At 42.3% G+C, this 21,122-nt stretch overlaps 1 protein-coding gene across 1 annotated transcript in view; it reads left to right on the top strand.

Moving 5' to 3' along the window:
- LOC117404042 (adhesion G-protein coupled receptor V1-like) overlaps positions 1-21,122 on the top strand; it is a 190,136-nt gene that overhangs the window by 32,342 nt on the left and 136,672 nt on the right. The window contains exons 12-32 of the mRNA XM_058985404.1: positions 870-996; positions 1,372-1,557; positions 2,047-2,227; positions 2,944-3,107; positions 3,834-3,957; positions 4,388-4,648; positions 5,381-5,507; positions 5,993-6,210; positions 6,446-7,189; positions 8,297-8,670; positions 12,012-12,188; positions 13,137-13,317; positions 13,473-13,675; positions 13,872-14,001; positions 14,651-14,731; positions 14,984-15,123; positions 15,466-16,075; positions 17,250-17,465; positions 18,731-18,946; positions 19,985-20,229; positions 20,317-20,498. Of these exons, the coding sequence (XP_058841387.1) occupies positions 870-996; positions 1,372-1,557; positions 2,047-2,227; positions 2,944-3,107; positions 3,834-3,957; positions 4,388-4,648; positions 5,381-5,507; positions 5,993-6,210; positions 6,446-7,189; positions 8,297-8,670; positions 12,012-12,188; positions 13,137-13,317; positions 13,473-13,675; positions 13,872-14,001; positions 14,651-14,731; positions 14,984-15,123; positions 15,466-16,075; positions 17,250-17,465; positions 18,731-18,946; positions 19,985-20,229; positions 20,317-20,498 (4,887 nt within the window). The remainder of the gene's footprint in view (positions 1-869; positions 997-1,371; positions 1,558-2,046; positions 2,228-2,943; positions 3,108-3,833; positions 3,958-4,387; positions 4,649-5,380; positions 5,508-5,992; positions 6,211-6,445; positions 7,190-8,296; positions 8,671-12,011; positions 12,189-13,136; positions 13,318-13,472; positions 13,676-13,871; positions 14,002-14,650; positions 14,732-14,983; positions 15,124-15,465; positions 16,076-17,249; positions 17,466-18,730; positions 18,947-19,984; positions 20,230-20,316; positions 20,499-21,122) is intronic.

Genomic DNA, 21,122 nt, shown 5'->3' on the forward strand with positions numbered 1-21,122 from the left:
CCCATCAGTGCCTGCTCCTGCTGGTTCAGTAGAGTACACTCCCTTGTTAAGTGGGAGACAAATATAGTTCTTTAACACGTCTGCACAACCTATTTCTGCTTATGTATTCTGTTAATGACTAACAAGAAACAAATTAAATGGAATATCCCTATCTAGTTTTCTCGGTACTGAAGAAGAAGGATGGGGGCACAGTGTTCATACCAATACTTGACCGACTAAGTGCCAAAGCAATGAGAAATGTCCGATCAGGAAAAACAGTAAAGCCATAATCGGCTCACATGCTGCAATGGCAGACAAAATGAGGGTGCAAATGGATGTGGATGCATATTGATTATATAACCGAAATCTCCCACTTCCCAAGCAAGGGAGCTTTTATTTAGTCTCTGAAATGTAATGTCAAGACATTTTAGTGAGCACAGTGAGCAGTTTAGAGTGCTATGGGGTCGTCAGGTGACATTAAAATTAAATATCAAAACAATTATTGAAAAAAGACAGAGAAATATAGAGGATGCAAGATAGAGCAATAGTGAGCAATAGTGAATGTGTTTGTGATACACAGTGGGCGCTTTGCGTTTTGATACACAGTGGGCACGTTGTGTTTGTGATACACAGTGGGTAGTTAGGTAACTAAGTGGCTCAGGGTGATAATCTTTCCACTCACTCAGGTAACCGATGAAATCTGCTCTATAGCGCTCTGAGCTGCTCTATAGCGGAACTGAGCATGCCGTTAAGTGGGTTCTTCTACTGCTCTGAGGGGCTCAGTTACTTAACACACCCACTGTTCTGTAACAAACTCATACTTATGCAAGTGAAAATGTCTGGATGGGATTGGCTTACTGTATTGCAGTAACCTTCTTTTCTCCCTGTAGGACTAACGCAGAAAACCAGATTCTTAAGTCAGGCTTCACCAGCCGGGAGATTGTTATCTTTGAAAATGATGACCCAGGTGGAGTTTTTGAGTTCTCGCCACGTTCCAGGGGACCATGGTTAATTAATGTAAGTCTAAAGTTTATTACTTTATAACTTCATTGCATTATTCATATCAATATAAAGCATGTATAAAAAATCAACCAATCCCTGGTAACGATTTCTCAAAATGCTATAAATCTTATCTTGTGCATATATGTCATCCGATGCGTAAAACATGTTCCAATTCTAAACTTCACGAGTACAGTCTCTCTTACAATAAGAATACAATAATAAGAGATACCCTATATGACCCATACACATTTTCTAATTACAGAAATGAGTGTTAGTAATTAGAGTACCGTGAATGTGTCTGTATTGGTTTGGTAAAGTAACAAGTTCCTACGGCCACAAAAATCCCACAGCAGCCATGGAACTTAGTCTGTGAACCTATCTTTTTTGCAGGAAGGGGAGGCCGTGGAGCTGAGAGTGGTCCGGTCCCAGGGTGCACTGCTGAAGCAGCTACTCCGCTATGAAGTTATGCCGAGCAGCACCTATGAGTTCTATGGCAGCACTGGCATCTTGGAGTTCAAACCTGGAGAGAGGGAGGTGGTGGTTGCACTGGTGGCACGACCGGATGGGACCCCAGAGGTGTGTGTGTCTGTGTGTTCGCATCAAAGGGGTGACGAGTGCCAATAAACTTGATTGGAGGCGACTGCTCAGCTGAAAGGGAAATATGTGTTTGATTCTGTATGAATCTGAATGTGTGAATCAGTATGTGGGTGTCAGCCGGGGTCAAAGCAATTTTAAAAGCTAGTATTCAGATCAAACACTTTTACAGCAAGCAATGTCAACACAGATGCATTACAAATTCAATGGATTTCAGCTGAGTTCAACAGCTGTTGTTGCTTCTGCTGAAAAATGTTCATACCCAACATACAATATTTACATTTGCTTGTGTGCACATGCTATACACCGGAGCTTGTAATACTTCTAACTTACAGATTAAAAAATGTGGACTCTTATAGTTTTCACACTTGTTTCCATAGATGTCAATTTCAGTTAACTTTAAGCAGATAATGGTCGATTTCCACGCAGAGTAATAAACGGCTTGCTACAGTATTATTGTCTTGTTTGCAGTTGGATGAAGTGTACTCTGTGGTACTCAGCAGCCACAGTGCTCCCCCCAGCAAGCTCGGGGCTGCCCGACAGGTCGACGTCACGATCCGAAAAAACGACGACCCTCACGGGGTGATTGAGTTCAGCAGGGCAGGGCTGCTGGAAACACTGAACGAAAGCAAAGGCAGCGAGATTCACTCAGGTGAGCTCACCTGCATCATATAGAAACAGACAGCAGCTGAGGCGTATAGTGGAAACTCTAAGCAACCAAGAGTGGGTTAAAGAATCCCCTTCTGTTTAGGTTACAGCAGAGGCTCATGGAGTGAAAATGTCTACAGGATGTTTGCTGCTTGCAGCACATGTGGAAATACTGCATGGTTAAACTTGATTTGGTTAATAATGAGATTGTCGTGTGAGAAATAAAAAAAAAAAAAAAAGCTTTATTAGTGTTTATTATCCTGCATCTTCCCAGTGATCCAGCGGCTTCACCACTACAAAATAGAGGCTCTTCTGCTGGTGTGGTTGTAGAGCTTTTAACCTCATCTCATTTACAAGGGTGAGAGTCTGTATCAGGCGAGCATTACATGGCACTGCCTCTTACTGTCAAACGTGGATAGAACATTCTTAAGAGCATCAGAATCTGAGGAGACAAGGAAGTGCCTCTCTAATTTCATACCCATGGCGTACATTTTCACTGTATATCATGAGAATTTCTTTTCAGTTACCATAAGCTTGATTACATTCTTTACCACAAGTTACTGAGAGTATCAGAACCTTATAATGTATGCCTCTACATACTGTATGTACTTTGTAATTAGATCCGCTACCATGTTGTTCAAAGCTACCTCAAAAAAATACTATAGTTCATTGTCCTGTCTCAGAGTAAAAATAACCACTCAGTTTAAAAACACTTTGCAGCTTCTTACATGGTGGTTAGAAACAGAGGAACTTTTGGAGATGTTTCAGTGTCGTGGAGTTTGGACACACCCTTCAGTGAAGATGTGCACCCTGTCCAGGGGACACTGTCCTTCACACAGGACGAGTTCTCAAAAAACATCACACTGACAGCCCTTCCTGATGAGGTAACATTGTGCATCTGTGCCACACAGGAGCAGAGGGTTAACTATTGTAATTGAATACGGGATGGGAAAAAAAATCAATGTAAAACGTAAAATAAATTCTTAAGTAAATATGAATATAAATACCAAATCAAGTCTAGGTTTTTCAATTCAATTTTGTATGAAATTTTAAAGGGTAAACATTTGTTTACACAGAAAGTGTATTACATGTAGATCTACAGCCTTAGGGTTTCCATGTGGTTGCTTTATTATTATTATAATTATTATTAGTTTATTTAGCAAACGCCTTTATCCAAGGCGACTTACAGAGACTAGGGTGTGTGAACTATGCATCAGCTGCAGAGTCACTTACAACTACATCTCACCCGAAAGACGGAGCACAAGGAGGTTAAGTGACTTGCTCAGGGTCACACAATGAGTCAGTGGCTGAGGTGGGATTTGAACCAAGGACCTCCTGTTTACAAGCCCCTTTCTTTAACCACTGGACCACACAGCCTCCATATTGTTTATTGTTTTGTTCACAAAAAACACTGCTGTCTATTTGATTTTTAAGCTGTAACTACAGGGAGCATCGAATATTCTGAGTGGATAGCAGACAAAGTCTAGGATATTATGACTGTGTCATTTGATTTGGCTTCATATAAGGCGTCCTAAAAATGTTTGTCCTAGGATACCAAGTGGCTATAGTTGCTCTGTACAAGGATAATATCTCTATTCCGTTCCTTCCAGGTGCCTGAAGACATGGAGGTATTTACAATCACCCTTTTAAATGTGACTGGAGGAGCAAGACTAGGAAATGCGCTGAACGCAACCCTACAGATCAGAAAAAATGATGATCCCATTTACTTTGCAGGTACCATTCCAATATAATGCCAGCCCTAGCTACTGTGAGTGTAGGGTATCTTTGCTTTAGCTCATTCATAATTACAGACATTATTGAAAAACAAATTGCTTGTAGAAAATGGATGGTAAATTAATACAAGAGAGCTCTTTACTTAATTTGTTTACTGAATAAATATATATAAAAAAGCCAAACACAAAACATGAAAGAACAACATTTCTTTTGGGACTATTTCACATTTTCTCAATTGGTGTTGTGTAAGTATTTCCCTTAAAAAGGAGTTTTCCCTATTTAAAGAAATTTGTATTCATATTTTTGAAATATATTATTTCACTTTGGTCTATTCAGATATTAATAACTTAGACCCAGTGTTATGTTTAAAAAAGTACCACAAATGAATTGTATTCCAAAGCAGCATTCTGAATCTGAATCTGTCCTCCAGAGCCCGTTGCCATGAGAGTTCAAGAAGGAGATGTTGCCAGCTTCACAGTCCTGCGAAATGGGTCGAGTGACTTTGTCGCTACGGTGATGTATCAGACGGCCAGTGGAGGCACCTCAGAGGAAGACTTCATTCCTGACGAGGGCGACCACGTCCTCGTGTTTGAGATTGGGGAGCGAATGAAGAACATCTCAGTCACCATCGTGGACGATGACATTCCCGAAACTGAAGAGCCCTTTTATATCCTCCTTTTCAACGCCACAGGTTTGATATTATTTGTTCACAAGCATGTTTATTGTCACTTGGGTCTATTTAAATGATCGAAACAGTGTCTGATCTTTAAATTTATCAACTTGATTTTGTGGTTTAGATCATTGAAATAGACCCTATTGTGTTGTAACTTGTTGTCATCATTGTCATTCAGACTATGTAGAATGCTCCACCCTGCCTACACTAGAAGTGCAGTATACCATTGTAAAAACACATGGCAATTTGTAGTAAAACAGTTTGAAAGCATGAGCAGGACATGGCAAGCATGGTAAAGCACAGAGGTGAATAGTATAAGCATGGGGAAAGCTGGGGAAGCAGACAGCCCCAGCAGACCCTATGTTGCACTGTGCTATAATAGTAAGGTATGACTAATTTAATGTAGCCATTAAATAAAATAAATGATACTATAACTACACTTCCTGTAATTACCCTTGATTTCTATTTTCTACACTTAAATTACATTGGTACTATAATTTTATTTTAACAGGGATATATAACCTAAATGAAGAGGCAATTTCAATGCAATTTATAATAAGTGGAAAGTGGAAAATAGTGTCACACAGTATTGTTTGTAGTACTATTGCTAGGGCAACATGTTGTTAAACTATGATCCTGTAACACTGAAATCTAAATAAACAAGGCTTCCAGGCAGTGGGTAATGGGTTTAGAAAAAACAAAACAGTTGAGAGTGCGCTGGTGTTGAGAGGTAATTCTGTATTGTTCCAGGTGACTCAGTGGTCTATGGGGCTGACACAGCTACAGTAGTGATTGAAGCCAATGACGACGCCAGTGGGATCTTTTCACTGGAGCCTGTAGGCAAGGCTGTGGAGGAGGGGAGCTCCAATGACTTCACGTAAGATATTTGCAGAATGCCCCTGTAGTGCTTGTTTTACAAGGTACTGTATACAAGCAGAGCTCCTCATCAGGCTGACTGCCTCTGCTGTACAGTAAAGTGCCTGCTGCTGTTTCCAATTTGGCAAGCTCTGCTCATAACTTCTCAAGTTATGTTTCTGCCATGTTTGTTTTTTTCTTGACTTTTTTAAAGTATATTTTTCCTCAGTGTTTTCCATGTAGAGTAGCACTGTTGAACATCAGGTAAATGGAGCCAGTAGGATTCAGTTTGCTTTCCTTGCACTTACCTTAAAAAAGCACAAACGTTTTAATGGTAATACATAAACTGCAGAGTTTAAAAGTCTTTCAATCATTTAGTATTGACTTCAGTACTGAACTACAAAAATGTGTTTTACAAAATATGCATGTCCTTAATTCTTGTACCACAATTCCTTGTATTATACCTGTCGAAAAACAAATGCATTTTATTTCTCATGTGTCTCTCAGGGTGGTGAGGGATAGAGGGATGTTTGGTACAGTTACCATCTTCTGGCAGCTGTTTGGTAATGGATCAGTGTTGGACACTGGACAAGAATTCTACAACACCTCAGGAACCATTGTCTTCGAGAATAGAGAACGATCCAAGCCAATCACCCTCCATGCTCTTTCAGATAAAATCCCAGAATTCAACGAGGTCTATGTCCTAATGCTGACCAACATATCAGGTACAAAGTCAATTAAAGGTGCAGTGACCAATGCAGTCTTACAACTAATCTTAGTCCTAAGTGCTTGAGAAAATGCTGAATCCGTCTTGTTTATTGAATTTACCAGTGAACAATCACATTTTCCCAGTCGGGCTGGGGTCTGAGCTGTGATTCCTGTGATGGATCCAGATACCTTTGTTAGTAAGAGCGCCACTCTTGATGTATGATGTTTCTTTTCCATCGTGTTTCCACACAGGCGGCTATCCAGGACCAGGAGGTAGGCTGGCTGAAGCTAACCAGAATGTCACGGTCCTCATTCCCTTTAACGATGATCCTTTCGGGGTGTTTGTGATAGACCCTGAGAGTCTAGATCAGGAAGTGGCTGAAGACATCCTCTCGGAAGACGACATGTCTGACATCACATCCTTCACCATCCTCAGAAATCAGGGCACATTCGGTGTGGTTCGCGTCGGCTGGGAAATACTGTCTGATGCCTTCCGCTCGGGACTTCCTCCCATGAGAGATCTGATTCTGCAGGGGTCCTTCCCCAGTCCAGTGGAGCTCAGACCACACCTGAGACGTCACCACTCCGGCACAGACGCTCTGTTCTTCAGTGGCTCTGCGGGCGCCTTTGGGACCGTTAGCCCAGAGGATCAGCTGGTTGTGAACCAAAGTCTTGCCAGTTTCACCTTCTCAGCCTGGCTGATGGCCAGCGCGAACACCAACGGCTTTATCATCGCCAAGGCAAATGAAAACGGCACCCTGTATTACGGGGTGAAGATTCAAACCAATGAGTCCCATGTAGTGCTGCTGCTCTATTACACCCCCGTGGGATCCAATGCCACTCAGGTTGCCAGGGCAACAGCAGTGAGGTTCCTGGAAGACAATGTCTGGCTGCATGTCATCATCACCTTGGATAATGGGATCATTGAGTTCTACATGGACGGTAGCCCCATTGCTGGGGGGACCACGAGCCTCAAAGGGGAAGCAATTGCTGATGGTAAGTTTTCAATTAATTAACAGTGATACAAATGGGGACATAATACCGCTGTTCTATGTGGTATATTTGGAAACGTCCTTACTGAAATTACACTCTAAAGTCTTAAAGTTATACATTGCTTTTGTTGTATGCATTATTTTTATACAATTTGAAATGCATTGTTATTAAGACACAGTGGGCTAGATTATGAAAGCTGTTTACTCCAAATCGTAATCAGCACATTTTGTAATTTGTGTTTTTTCCTCACAGAAAATAATATGCTAATGACAATTTTGAGTAAATCCATCCCAGAACCTTTACTGTGTGCTATGCTATGCCCAGAACTCCAGTTTTTAAATGTTTGTTTGAATTTAATTGCCGAATCTACAAGACTGTGTACCAGCAAGTAACAGTCAATGTGTTTTTCCTGACTTTTGGGAATAGCAGTTTATAGAGTGCAGGAGAGTTTTATTGTTCTGGGGCTGTGGTTAAATTTAACAGAAGGCTTCCTTTTGTTAAATATTTATGGACAAGGAAATGCTGGAGGTGACTGTACAGGAGCCCTGCTGATAGGGGTTGGTGTGCAAAAGACATTTAAGGATGTGGGTTATTTATTGTTAGATAAACTGGGAGCTGCTGTTGTTGAGAGGACACCAGTAACTTAGGTGTGTTTGATACGGAATAATTAAGTCAGGGCCAGTCTAATGAAGATGTGTGGGATTTTGTGATATGGCAATATTTGGTGTAAAAAATAACTTCATCTAAACAGTAAAAAGATAAATAGGTCAAATAGATACATCTAAATCTGTAAGAATGTACTGATATACTGTATATAAAAAAATTATACAAAAAAAAAGGGTAGAACCACAAAATGTTATGTATTCATCATGTTAACCTCAATTGAAAAGAAAATGACAAGCCAAAAACAAGGGCTTCATGGCAAGAGGGTCTCTGTACCCATCCAATGCAGAACGTTTGGTGGGTTTGTGTGGTGGACTATGTAGCTTTGTCTACAAAAATGTGTAAGACAACAGATTCAAATCTAGGCCAGAGAGCCTCCACGCTGTATTTGTCACCATGGTCTGGACTCCCTGGCGTGACTGAAGGCCTCTCTTGTTTGTGTTTCAGGCCGGGCGGCAGTGAGGATCGGGGCGGGGGCTGACGGCAGTGACAGGTACACAGGCCTCATGCAGGACGTGCGGCTGTACTCGAGCAGGCTGAGCCGAGCAGAGATCCACGAACTCCACAGCCAGCCCGCCAAGGCGGACCTGCGCAATGTGTCGGGTTACCTGGAGTACCGGCAGGGCGAGAGCCGCAAGGCCTTCATCGTGGAGGTGCGGGACGACCGGGAGGAGGAGGCCGAGGAGTTCTTCAGTCTCTGGCTGGTCTCTGTCCACGGAGGAGCGCGACTGCTCCAGGAAAACACCCCCGCCAGGCTGAGGATACAGAAGAGCGACAATGCCAACGGGCTCTTTGGGTTCACAGGCGCCTGCATTCCTGATGCAAGTTATTTTTCCATTGACACAAGATTCATTTTACAGCACTCCTGCTATTTCCCTGTTCTATGGCTACATTTAGTCAAATTTACCGGGGGTATATGTTGTGTTTCAAAAAAAGGAGTATTGAATGCATTGAAGACACGTTTTTTTTGTGTCTGTTTGTGTAGTGGTGTGCTCGGGAAGTGTCCACCTTTGTTTGGATATTTGATTGAATAACATCACAGAACAGGGAAATAATGTGTGTTGTAAAGCAGCACTGTGTGTTTTGATTGAATCCATCCCTTACAGAAGCTGCCAGCTAACAATATATATTTTGCTAAAAGCAATCAATTGACCAATGTAACCACTGTCAAAAAGGAATAAATTCATGTTAAGATATTGAGCTAGCAGGAAACTACTGAAAACAATAATTGTATTGTGCCTTGCTGCAACTAAGCTTTTTGCTTATTTTATACCAATTGTTCTTTTCCGAAAATGTGTCTTTGTCTTTACATTTCAAAATAAGCCCCCTGAAGCTAAATTAGTATGTAGTTATAAACAAACAGACAGGCAGTGCTGATAACGCGTAATTTACTGCACCTTTATGAAGTTTACCTGCACTTTTTAAAGAGGTAGTTGAGCCAGTTATTATTATAATAGTGGAGCATCTGACAAAAACCAGAATTTAGCTCTTCACCCCTTCATAATACACGCCGGTCTCATGGGGAATGGCGTAATGGAAAAAGACTTATTCAAGGTTTTTTTTACAAAATGCAATTTCTTTTTTTTTTTGTGAAAGTAAACTAAATCTGTTGATGTTACAAAACTAGTAACAGACAACTTGGAAGGTTTTGTGCATAGGGCCCATGATTGTTTCTGTTTTTGAAAAAATTGTGTAAATTGCATTTTGGCATATTAAGACCTTGATAAGTACTGTGTGGTCCATTACGCCATTCCTCTAGTATGTTTTAAAAAGGAGTTAAGGTTTTTCTGAGGTGCAAGTAGTAGTACCCTCAATAAATCACTGCATTTAGAGACTGATCTTCAATGTCTTATTTCAAACAAAGGCAGTTTCCTCAAATGAGGGAAGAACAGAGAAGACCATAAAGGAAGAACTTCTGTTGGTGAGCTAAATAAACTCTTAGATCTGGTAGTAATTCTCAAACAGACGATTACCACAGCCTGCACTTACCTATTTGTTTTCGGTGTGACTTGGCCGCTGTAAATGTCACAATTTAGTAGTATTTTACAGCCCGTACTTCATTGTTAACAGACCATTGAGTCACATAAGTAGCAGTTGACCTTCTGGTGTGTGCCATTCCCACACAGCCACCCCGTGCATCATGGGAGCAGGAATGTGCGTCCTGTCAGTTCTGCATGGAGGTGACATGTGGATTCAGCTTGGCAGGATCAATGAGTGTGTCTGCCACAGTAGTGCAATACAGGGGGGCATTCTCCTTAAATCCTTTTCTGGAAAAGCCAAAGCCAGAGTCACAGCTGACCTGGCTGAGGATATTGTCAGCGACTGAATGCTGCTGGGCACTTCTGCAGGGTGTCATTGAAAAGGAACACTAAACTTGCTGGTGATATAAATATTTATTCCCTATTCACTATTGTTGGAATCAGCTTTGCGTCGGCACTAATAATTTCAATATACCCCAGGGAAAAGCTATTGCTTTGTTTAATGATTTAAATAATTAGTAAGCTGGATTTAGTGGTTGTACGCTATCCAGTGCAAGGTTGATGTATCATTTAAATACCTGTAAAGTCTTCCCTTTACAAGCCAGCAGTATGCAAATAATTTAAAATGTGTAGCGTTTTGCAAAAGCACACCAATTGCCCCAAGGTGGTGCAATGTATATATAAGTAATGGCTGCTATATTTGATAACCACAGTCACTACAATGTTTAAATGCTTTAAAAACATTTCAAGTGTGAAAATCAATTTTCTTACCTCTTATTAGCATGCGCAGGCTTTCTTTCCATCATACTTGCTTGTGTGATAATTGGATATGGATTAGTCCGATATGTTAAAGACAAAGCAGTAGATTAGATGTTGCTGCTGCTTCCTGGTACCTAGTTACTTCATGTGTTGCATTTCAAAATCACTCCATTGGTCTAGCGGCAATCAGACCATGTGACTGACAGCAAAGGTATCAGGATGCAGCAGTTTATCTATAGCACTGGATTTGAAATATTTGCATATCCTGAATTAATGTGCAAAAAAAGTTAAGACAGTTAAGGTAATAATGTTAGCAAAGCTAAAACAAAAGTAAGAACTTTGAATTTAAAGCATTGGTGAGCACTCCTTTAAATAAATAATGGAATGAGAACTTCCACACGTTACTTGCAGAAGTATTTGAATGCAGCCTTTCGGTATCTCGGTAGATGTAATGTGAGTGCTAAATTACTGGATCTAGGTCCCCATATATATTTAATTTAGGTTCATGCATGGGTGCAGTGGAGGTGCAGTTGTCTGTGGGATGAGATGATTACTATTCTCTCAGCACAACAGATGGTAAGCCTGTGCAGCGAATTCCCTTAGAATGTGAAACTTTGTCATTCCATGCAAAGGGATCCATGTCATGTTTCATCTCTAATTCCTTTCAAATCAGAGTTTGGGTATACTGTAGCTATTTGCGCATATATATGCATGCAGTATCTTGGCATGCAAAATAAGAGAGTGCATGCATGTAGATGGAAGTGTTGTGTGGTGCACTGCTGATCCAGACCCCTGCTGGGGAGACGAGGTTCCAAACTCTAGAAATGCTTGTGCAAAAGAGCCTGTGTTTTATACAGTGGTTATGTGGCCTGTCACACATATACAACAGCTTATAGAGACAGGATGGGTCACTTTTTTGTAAGTCAAAGGAGCATCTCTTCAGTTCTAGTTGATGCTGTAGATAAATGCAGCATAGACAGAAGCTAGAAGTGTCTGTAGAAAAAGAACCAGCACTAGCTAGTGACGAAGTCTCCTTTTGTTTTTCTGATAATACTCTGCTGTGCATTAGATGGTGATGGCACTTTCTAATGTACAGACACTGTGACTGACCCAGCCTACATTACTGTACATGTGTCCATGGCAGGCAACTCAAACTGAAGAGTGGCTCATGAACTAAAGCACCTCAGCAGAATTATCAAAAACAGGCATTGCAATAAGAACCACTCTGAATGATTGCAAACATCATACAAACAAACAGAATAAAACCGAAGGAAACAGAATCTGAAGCTACTTGCTAATGAACTATGCTGCTTGGGTATGCCAGTGGGGAGAGTTGCCTTGTTGATTTGGGTACAGCAGTCTCTTAAGGAACAGGAGGAATGAGTTGCTAAAGATACTACCCCACCTCTTCTTCTTATCTCCAGGCGTCGGAGGAAGGCTCGGTGACCTCCTGTGTAGTGGAGCGTACCAGAGGAGCCTTGGACTATGTCTATGTAAATTACACCGTGACTCAGACGGATTCCAGCAGCGGCTCACCCACAGCTCCGGACTTCGCTAACTCCAGCGGCACTATCACATTCCTCCCCTGGCAACGGTCAGAGGTAAGCAGGAAACACCTTCCCTCATCAATCATGGATGAGTGAGGAGCACCACCAGACAGCAGCAGCAGCAGCATGGGAATCCTGCTTATACATCTCGATCTACGCACTCAGAAATGCTGACACACCAGTTACCCTGTTCTTCCCCATTGGATGGCTTTTTTTGTGGCATTTTTGTGTTACAAATTAAGAAATAAGTCCTGATGGTGGATATCCATCTAGTGTTGTGTTGGTACATGATCACAGGAAGATCTGAAAAATGTAAATGGTAGTGATGTATTTAAAAATGAGTAAATTATCAAAAACAAAAAAATATATCAGTTTGTTTTTTGTGTTATTTTTCTTTTTTATTTCTTGGTGCCAGAATCAGATACCGTGGCTCGTAAACATATTTACATTCAGTATGAGCTGTGTATTAAAGATGTGTAAAATCAACTGGCATGTGTGGACTGAAGTCACTCCCCCCAAATGCGCTTTTGTTTATGCTGTCGTTCTGGGATTTTTACTTTGCACTTGACACCCTCTAGTGGCCAAATGTTGTAATGAACTATTCATTACAACATTCAGAATACCATGATGTTCATTCATTGCCAAACGCACAAAAAAAAGCCACAAATTAATAAACGTAGCCCCCCCCCCCCCCAATTTATACAAAGAAATCTATGACTTTACATTCAATAGATACATAGCTATAATCTTCATTAGCTGAAGAGAAGCAGGTGAGCTGCTCTTCTGTACATCCCCAAATATTACCCCTGCTAAATACCGGAATAATAACTGTGAAAGTATGGGCACCAATTTGCATGTTTTGTGCTTGTTTTTTTTTTTTTTTTTTTTTTTTTTTAACAAACACAGTTTGACTCTCAGAAAATGTATAAAAAAAAGGAAAGTAAAAACTTGAAAGTTGAAAAAAATCTCCTCCCATCAATGTGCTGTCCTCTCCTTTCCCAGGTTCTGAACCTCCAAGTCCTCGATGATGACATCCCTGAGTTTGCAGAGCACTTCCGGGTCACTCTGGTGTCAGCGGTGTCTGGGGATGGGAAACAGGGCTCCACCCCCACCAGCGGGGCCAGTATAGACCCAGAGAATTCGTCCACTAACATTATCATCAAAGCAAGCGACCACCCCAATGGTAAATCACTAGGTCACAATACAACAGGCTTTGCATAATGCAGGTCACGTGATGCAGATGTTTTGGATTTTACGTTGCAAAGTGCATTGGGGGGGGTTTGCTATATGATCTTTTTCACGTGGTATTCCCTGAGTTTATGTGTGGTTCTCCCCCAGGGTTGCTGCAGTTCTCCAAGGGCCCCCCTCCAGACCCTGCTGGTGAGATGATCAGACCGGCCCTGGCAGCTGCCAGCATCACCGTGGAGGAGGAGGTCGGGGAGATCAGGCTGCTGGTGGTTCGTGCCCAGGGCCTTCTGGGAAGGGTGCTGGTGGGATACAGAACAGTGCCATTGACTGCAGTCAGCCCATCTGACTATGAGGTAACTGCGCTTCCCTCAATCCCTTTTCTACCCAGTTTGAAATGACCAATTTAAATGTTGACATATGGGCTAGATAACGAAGTATCAGAAATTGCAAAGGTAAAGGGTTCCAGCAGTTACAAGAACAGAGAGTTAAAAGAAAGAAGCAGCACGCGAGTAAGAGTTCAAGTAGGAATTGTGCTGTTTGGATTGGCAGGAAACAGATGGCACCCTGGACTTCCAGCCTGGAGAGCGATTTCAATACATCCACGTGAACATCACTGACGACTCTGTCCCTGAGCTAGACAAGTCCTTCAGAGTGGAGCTTTACAACCCTGCCTGGGGAGGTAAGAGGGAACTCAGAGCACGAAAGCACTGCTCCTTTTCTAATTGTGCTGTAGAACAATACATTAGCGGCCAGCCACAGGTCATTTCCTATAGACAGTAAAGGGATGGCATTTGTGTATACATATGAATGAAAGAAGTGGTTTGCGTACAGCTCATGGACTGTTAATAGATATTGATTGAGAGAGGCGTGATGAAAAGGAATCCATACAATCCAACTCCCAGTTGAGCTCTAGATGCACCTACCCAGTTTTACTACACGACAGCGGAGTTTTAGTTTCTGTTACAGGCTAGCACTGGAAAAACAGCTGCAAATGGGATTTACTTTAGCACATACAAAAAAATATATAATAATGTAAAGCCAATAGCAATCTTTCAGCCTGTTTGGGACTAAATGGAGTTTATGGCTGAGACATACATCTGTATTTACTGCTGCAAATTCTGCTCATATACTTCTAAGTGTTCCTCTTGTATCCCAGTGGAAGCATGTTGCCTTCAGACACCTGTATGTATCTGTGTTGTTGTGCCGGCATCTTACTAAGTGGTCCTGCCTTCCTGTGCACTGCACTGTGTGTGGCTCTATGTGTCTCACTTCTCTCCTGTTTATTGTTGGTGCTGTCTTGGGTTTTATCAATGTGTGTGTTCCTGAAGTTGCTGAACTCTTTAGGAGTGAGGGCAGTGCCAGCGGCGATGGGGACGCCGACCTCTTCCTCCCAGCTTTTCATCAGCGTGGTAAGAACCTCCCAGCATCTTCTTATCTCTCTGTACTGTATGCTCTTAGATGCTCTTAGACAGTGTTCAAACTCTTACTCTCCTATAAGAGATTGACATCATTCACTTTGTGGACAGTCATGGTATTACAGAGCTATCATTGCATGAGATGTGGTAAGTACTGAACAGGGCTAGGCTGGTATGTGCGTAAATGGTTGCCTGTTATACAGTGTTGTATTTACTGCTGACTAACTCAGTGATGTTCTCCCACAGCCAGCCTGGGGATGGCTTCTCACATCACAGTGACTATCGCTGCTTCGGACGACGCCCATGGGGTGTTTCAGTTCAGCACAGACTCGCTCTCCGTCAGTGGAACAGAACCAGAGGGAGGTCACGGCACTGTCGTCCTGCAGGTCAGACTAAACTACAACAAGCCATTGCAGCAGGAAACATTTTAAATGAACCACCAACAGAAACCACTCAAAGCTTGGCGGCCGTAGCTTTTGAAGGGAATGTCAGTTTATATTTTACAGACAGGTTCATGGGCCTGTAAGGTTTTTTCACAAGACCACCAGAGGGCACTACACCAGAGGACTGTACTTGTGTTAGGGGGGGTGACCTGGTCACATATGCATATATGTTTAAGTTTGCAAGTGAGTAAACCTTATCAATCCGTCAAAAGACATACATCAGATAAAGGAAAGAAAGTTATTTTAGCCACACTAACAGTAAGTTCTGTTATTTTATTGCTACAGGTGGCACGCCTTGGAGGAGCCTTGTCCAGAGTGACCTTGTTCTGGGAGGTCGACTCGGACCCTGAGTCAGACCTGATTAATAAAATCGGCAACGTCACATTCGAGGTCAGCCAGACTAGAGCGGACATAGTGCTCCAGGTCTTGTCGGATGAGGTACCAGAGTTGGACAAGACCTTTGTAGTCCGCATTGGCAACGTCTCTCATGGGCGTTTGGGGGCCTTGACCAATGCCTCGTTAACTGTGCTTGCTAATGACGACCCTTATGGGCTCTTTGTCTTTTCTGAGAAGAACCGCCCTACCCAGGTTATGGAAGCGAACACAAACGTGACACTGGTGATACAGAGGCTGAAAGGGCTTATGGGCTCAGTACAGTTGAGCTACAGGACAGTAAGGGACGATGAAGGATCACCCGCCATCCCTTCTGGCACTGCCAGGGCTAACGAGGGAAGTGACTACCTTGCCATAGTGGGCTCTGTGATTTTCGCAGCCAATCAGAGCGAAGCTAACATAACCATTCGTGTTTTGGATGATTTGGAACCTGAACAAGCAGAGTCTGTGTTTGTGCAGCTGATCAATGTTACTCTCCTGCAAGGAGTTCAAGACAGACAAAGTAAGTATTAGACCAGTGGAAAAGCACTGCCCAGTTTCTACTGATGCCAATCAATGAAAAGCCCTGTGTATGCTTTCTGTAGAGGTTCAATGAACAGCCCTGTGTATGCTTTCTGTAGAGGTTCAATGAACAGCCCTGTGTATGCTTTCTGTAGAGGTTCAATGAACAGCCCTGTGTATGCTTTCTGAAGAGGTTCAATGAACAGCCCTGTGTATGCTTTCTGTAGAGGTTCAGTGAACAGCCCTGTGTATGCTTTCTGTAGAGGTTCAATGAACAGCCCTGTGTATGCTTTCTGAAGAGGTTCAATGAACAGCCCTGTGTATGCTTTCTGTAGAGGTTCAATGAACAGCCCTGTGTATGCTTTCTGAAGAGGTTCAATGAACAGCCCTGTGTATGCTTTCTGAAGAGGTTCAATGAACAGCCCTGTGTATGCTTTCTGAAGAGGTTCAATGAACAGCCCTGTGTATGCTTTCTGTAGAGGTTCAATGAACAGCCCTGTGTATGCTTTCTGAAGAGGTTCAATGAACAACCCTGTGTATGCTTTCTGAAGAGGTTCAGTGAACAGCCCTGTGTATGCTTTCTGTAGAGGTTCAATGAACAGCCCTGTGTATGCTTTCTGTAGAGGTTCAATGAACAGCCCTGTGTATGCTTTCTGAAGAGGTTCAATGAACAGCCCTGTGTATGCTTTCTGAAGAGGTTCAGTGAACAGCCCTGTGTATACTTTCTGTAGAGGTTCAATGAACAGCCCTGTGTATGCTTTCTGTGGAGGTTCAGTGAACAGCCCTGTGTATGCTTTCTGTAGAGGTTCAGTGAACAGCCCTGTGTATGCTTTCTGTAGAGGTTCAGTGAACAGCCCTGTGTATGCTTTCTGTAGAGGTCTGTTTTGTCCTGATATTGTCTTCTGCATTTTTGTTGATTATGATTGATGCTGTTGGTTGTAAAGTATCATTAGTCTCAATGGGTTCTGGGTAAATAATTTAGTTAAAATTAAAATTACATTAGATTTTATTTAATTAGTTAGTATTTTTTTTTACCCATTCTAGTTTTACACTGTTAGACATAATTGAAGAAAAGTAATCTTTTTTCTTATAAATGATAAAATATATTCTTAACTCTTCTTCAGTATTTTTTAACACTGTACAGCAATGACAAACTATTCCTGTTGTGTTTTTAGTTTATCTCTCGCCACGCCTGGGGCCTGTGAATGAAGCTGTTGCCCAGGTGATAATCGGAGCGAGTGACGATGCTTTTGGAGTGCTGCAGCTGTCGTCTCCCTCTGTCAGCGTGGCGGAGTACTACGTGGGCCCGATTGTCAATGTGACTCGGACCGGAGGGATTTTTGCAGATGTCTCTGTGAAGTTCCGAGCAGTGCCAATGACAGCGAGGGTTGGTAAGAGTTAAGCCATGTGTTTAGGTTATTTGCAGAGCGAGTCTGTTTGTTAAAGGCCTTTCAATTAACAGCACATGTAAAGTGCACCTTTTATAGTTGTTCAAAATCATTTAAGGTATTTTTACTTGTGGATCAAAAACCTGTCCTGGATTGTTTGCCACCCCAATTGAGTTTATTCATCCAGAACTCTGCTGCTCGCCTGGTGTTCTCTCTACCTCGCTTCGCCCACGCTACTCCACTACTCCGCTCGCTCCACTGGCTCCCGATCACCGCTCGCATCCAGTTCAAGACTCTTGTACTAGCCTACAGATGCCTTGATCAGACTGCACCCAGCTACCTCCAGACCCTCATCTCTCCCTACACCCCCACTCGACCTCTCCGCTCCGCCTGCACTAGAAGACTGGCTCTACCTCCGCTACGCTCCCCTGCCTCCCGAGCCCGCTCCTTCTCCACCCTTGCTCCGCAGTGGTGGAACGACCTTCCTACAGATGTCAGGACTGCCCAGTCCCTGACCACATTCCGGCGCCTCCTTAAGACTCACCTCTTCAAACAGCACCTGTAGAACTCCTCTGTTGTATCCTGGGACACTATCACCCTTCATTTAAATATGCTTTATTTTGCTCTTATCTGCCCCCTATTTTACTGCATTTAATCCTGTACCTCAGAATATTGTAATCTCCCAAGTGTTTAATCTGTAGTATTTTGTACTTAATCATATCCTGATGTAACTATCACTACTTAATCATATCCTGATGTAACTTTCACTATTATCTGCTGTATTATTGAATTGTGGTTTGTCACACTTGAGAATTATTGTATTTCTTGTTCTTATTGTATGACTTATATTGTAACACTTGAATGTATTTGTATTTGCTTGCGATTGTAAGTCGCCCTGGATAAGGGCGTCTGCTAAGAAATAAATAATAATAATAATAATAATAATTCATGATAACTCCAACTTGATCCTATGCTATTGTAGCAGGGTGGAGGCTTGATGCAAACCGGCGACCCTGTGCAGCGCAAGCGGGGTCGTCTGTGTTTGTGATTTTAGAGCTTTTAAACTCATCTCATCTCACCAACGGGACAGAATCCGCAACGGCAGTGCAGCACACAACACTGCACACTACTCTATCTGGTTTGGGGAACTCCATTAACTAATATATCTAAGGGATGCAATCGTCATAAAGTTCAACATGTTCAGTATAACTACATTCTATTAAAATGAGTTTATTCTCAGCAGACCACCTGACTCTGTTTCTGTGTAGGGGAAGACTATAGCGTAGCCTCCTCCGATGTGGTCTTGCTTGAAGGAGAGACCAGCAAGTCTGTGCCAATCTACATCATCAACGACATCAACCCGGAGATAGAGGAGAGGTTCCGCATCGAGCTCCTCAACCAGACCACAGGGGGCGCTTTGCTGGGAGGCCTCACCCAGTGCATCATCACCATCGAGGCCTCGGATGACCCCTACGGGTCTTTCAGTAAGCTAAGACCTGCTTCTTTGATTTTTAACTTCCCGGCAATGTGTTTGTAAACACCTGCAATATGGAGGTCTTACTTTTATGTAAATAGATTATGACTCACATATTTTGTCAAAAAGCTTGAGTCACAATGGACAAGAATTCAGATCAGACAAATAGAGAGCAGACTGATAGTTAAGAGCTCAGTTGGCAGGTGAAATCCAAAACAGTTTTTTTTTTTATTATTGGACCAATTAGGTAACCAAGAATATGTACAAGAAAGATAAATGACTTCTCTTTTTTACCTCCCTCATTCAGTATAAGGTGACTAAGCTTTTGGATTGACCACAACATTACCACTGAATAAACATTATGGGCCAGCCCTATATTGAAGCATTTGCAAAGGCATGTTTTCAGAATGGAATCATTTGACAGCACTTTTGGTTGCATGGCCCAGTAACTACACTGTTCTGATCAATATTCGAATTACTGTAATTACAAATAGTTCCTGCTCTGACATAGTAGATTATGTGTAAGTCGCCTTGGATAAAGGCGTATGCTAAATAAATAATGTGTAAATACATGGAAATTACCTTTGTATCTATTATTTAATGTAATTATATGGTAACACCATGAAACAGGACATGGCCATGTATTTACACAATTATTCCCTCCAATAGTGACCATGTAAGAGCAGTGTTGGTCGTTACCGTGTTATTACATGTCTATGTATGCCCTGTAACCTAATGTGCTACCAATCATTTTAACTATTAAGACAGTACTGCAACTAAGTTGTTTCTTGCTAGTTGTACTCTGTAATAATAGCTGTGTAACTCTCAGTAACTTAGCCTTTCCCTTTGCACACACTTCAGAATAGGGCTCTGCATGATATGTTGAGCTTACGTTAAAAACATACTATTTTGTCAGCTAGCTGTCATTCAGGCATTTCCCTTTAAAGATGGTTCACCAATAAGAGTAACCTGTAAGATACGGACTGCCACACTGGGTAGAGGGAATAGAAAACAAATAACGTGTCCCTCACCTATTCTCATGCATCAGTTTTTCAGGTAGCCATGCTGAAAGTAGAGGAGCTTAATCTGAATGCCACTAAGGTAAACCTGCCAATCGTGCGGAACGCTGGAACTCTGGGCAACGTGACTGTAGGATGGGCGGCCACTGTTAATGGACAACCTGCCAGCGATGATCTTCGACCTGCATCAGGTCAAATCACCTTTGCCCCTGGTGAAACCGTGAAGACACTTACAGTAGAAGTATTGGCTGATGATGTTGCTGAAATTGAGGAGGTGAGTCAACACATTTGGAGCACACCTGTCCAGTCATTTTGTCAATATAAAATGTGCAGTGGTATTTATTTCTCTTTGGTTTCGCAGATTATTCGTGTGGAGTTGATGACAGCCTCAAACGGAGGTAGCATTGGTGCAGAAAGATTTGCGAATATTATTGTTCCTCCCAATGACAACCCTTACGGGACTGTATCCTTCAGGCAGACTGCGTACCGAGTCCATGAACCTCTGGAGGGGGCCTTCATTGCCAACATCACTGTCATGAGAAGGTGTGGAACTGCATTTTGGAGACAGGCTATTTGTTACTGTTTTGATGCCAGCTCATAAGACCCACACCTCTCATTCAGAACAGCATGGAACACCTGCTATCACAAAGTGACTCTCCCTGGTCAATAACAGTAATACTGTAGAGTGAGACTTTCACAGTGCTGACGATGGTCTCGGGAGAGCAAGCCCAGTGGTTAAACATGGTGTCTGCCCCTCTTAGAGTCACAGGATTTTCACAGTTGGAGCCTAGAACTTGGTAACCTGTCGAATTTACAAAGAGGCACATAGGCTCTTGAAAACTATATTTAACACAATAAACATCTCAAATCAGTGGTTGGTTTATGTATTATTTTACTTAAGATGTGATTACCAGGAGATTCCAGTGAGTATTTACAAGGACTTTTCAAGGTTTTTGCAAACTAGGTTACTAAGCGTGTGCCTGTCCAGGTTATAAAACTGAGGTAAGCTACCCTATCAATTGGTAATAATCTCATTGGGTAGCCAGTAGTGCCAGTGTAGAATTACAAGGGGAGTTCAGTGAGCTGTGAGGTGACAGGTTCTTAAGTAACTTGAACTTGACACTCACTGACCTGCTGTTGCTGTCGTTCACACATACTCATGACAGG

The sequence above is a fragment of the Acipenser ruthenus genome, chromosome 1, assembly GCF_902713425.1.
Source record: "Acipenser ruthenus chromosome 1, fAciRut3.2 maternal haplotype, whole genome shotgun sequence".
Classification (NCBI taxonomy): Eukaryota; Metazoa; Chordata; class Actinopteri; order Acipenseriformes; family Acipenseridae; genus Acipenser; species Acipenser ruthenus.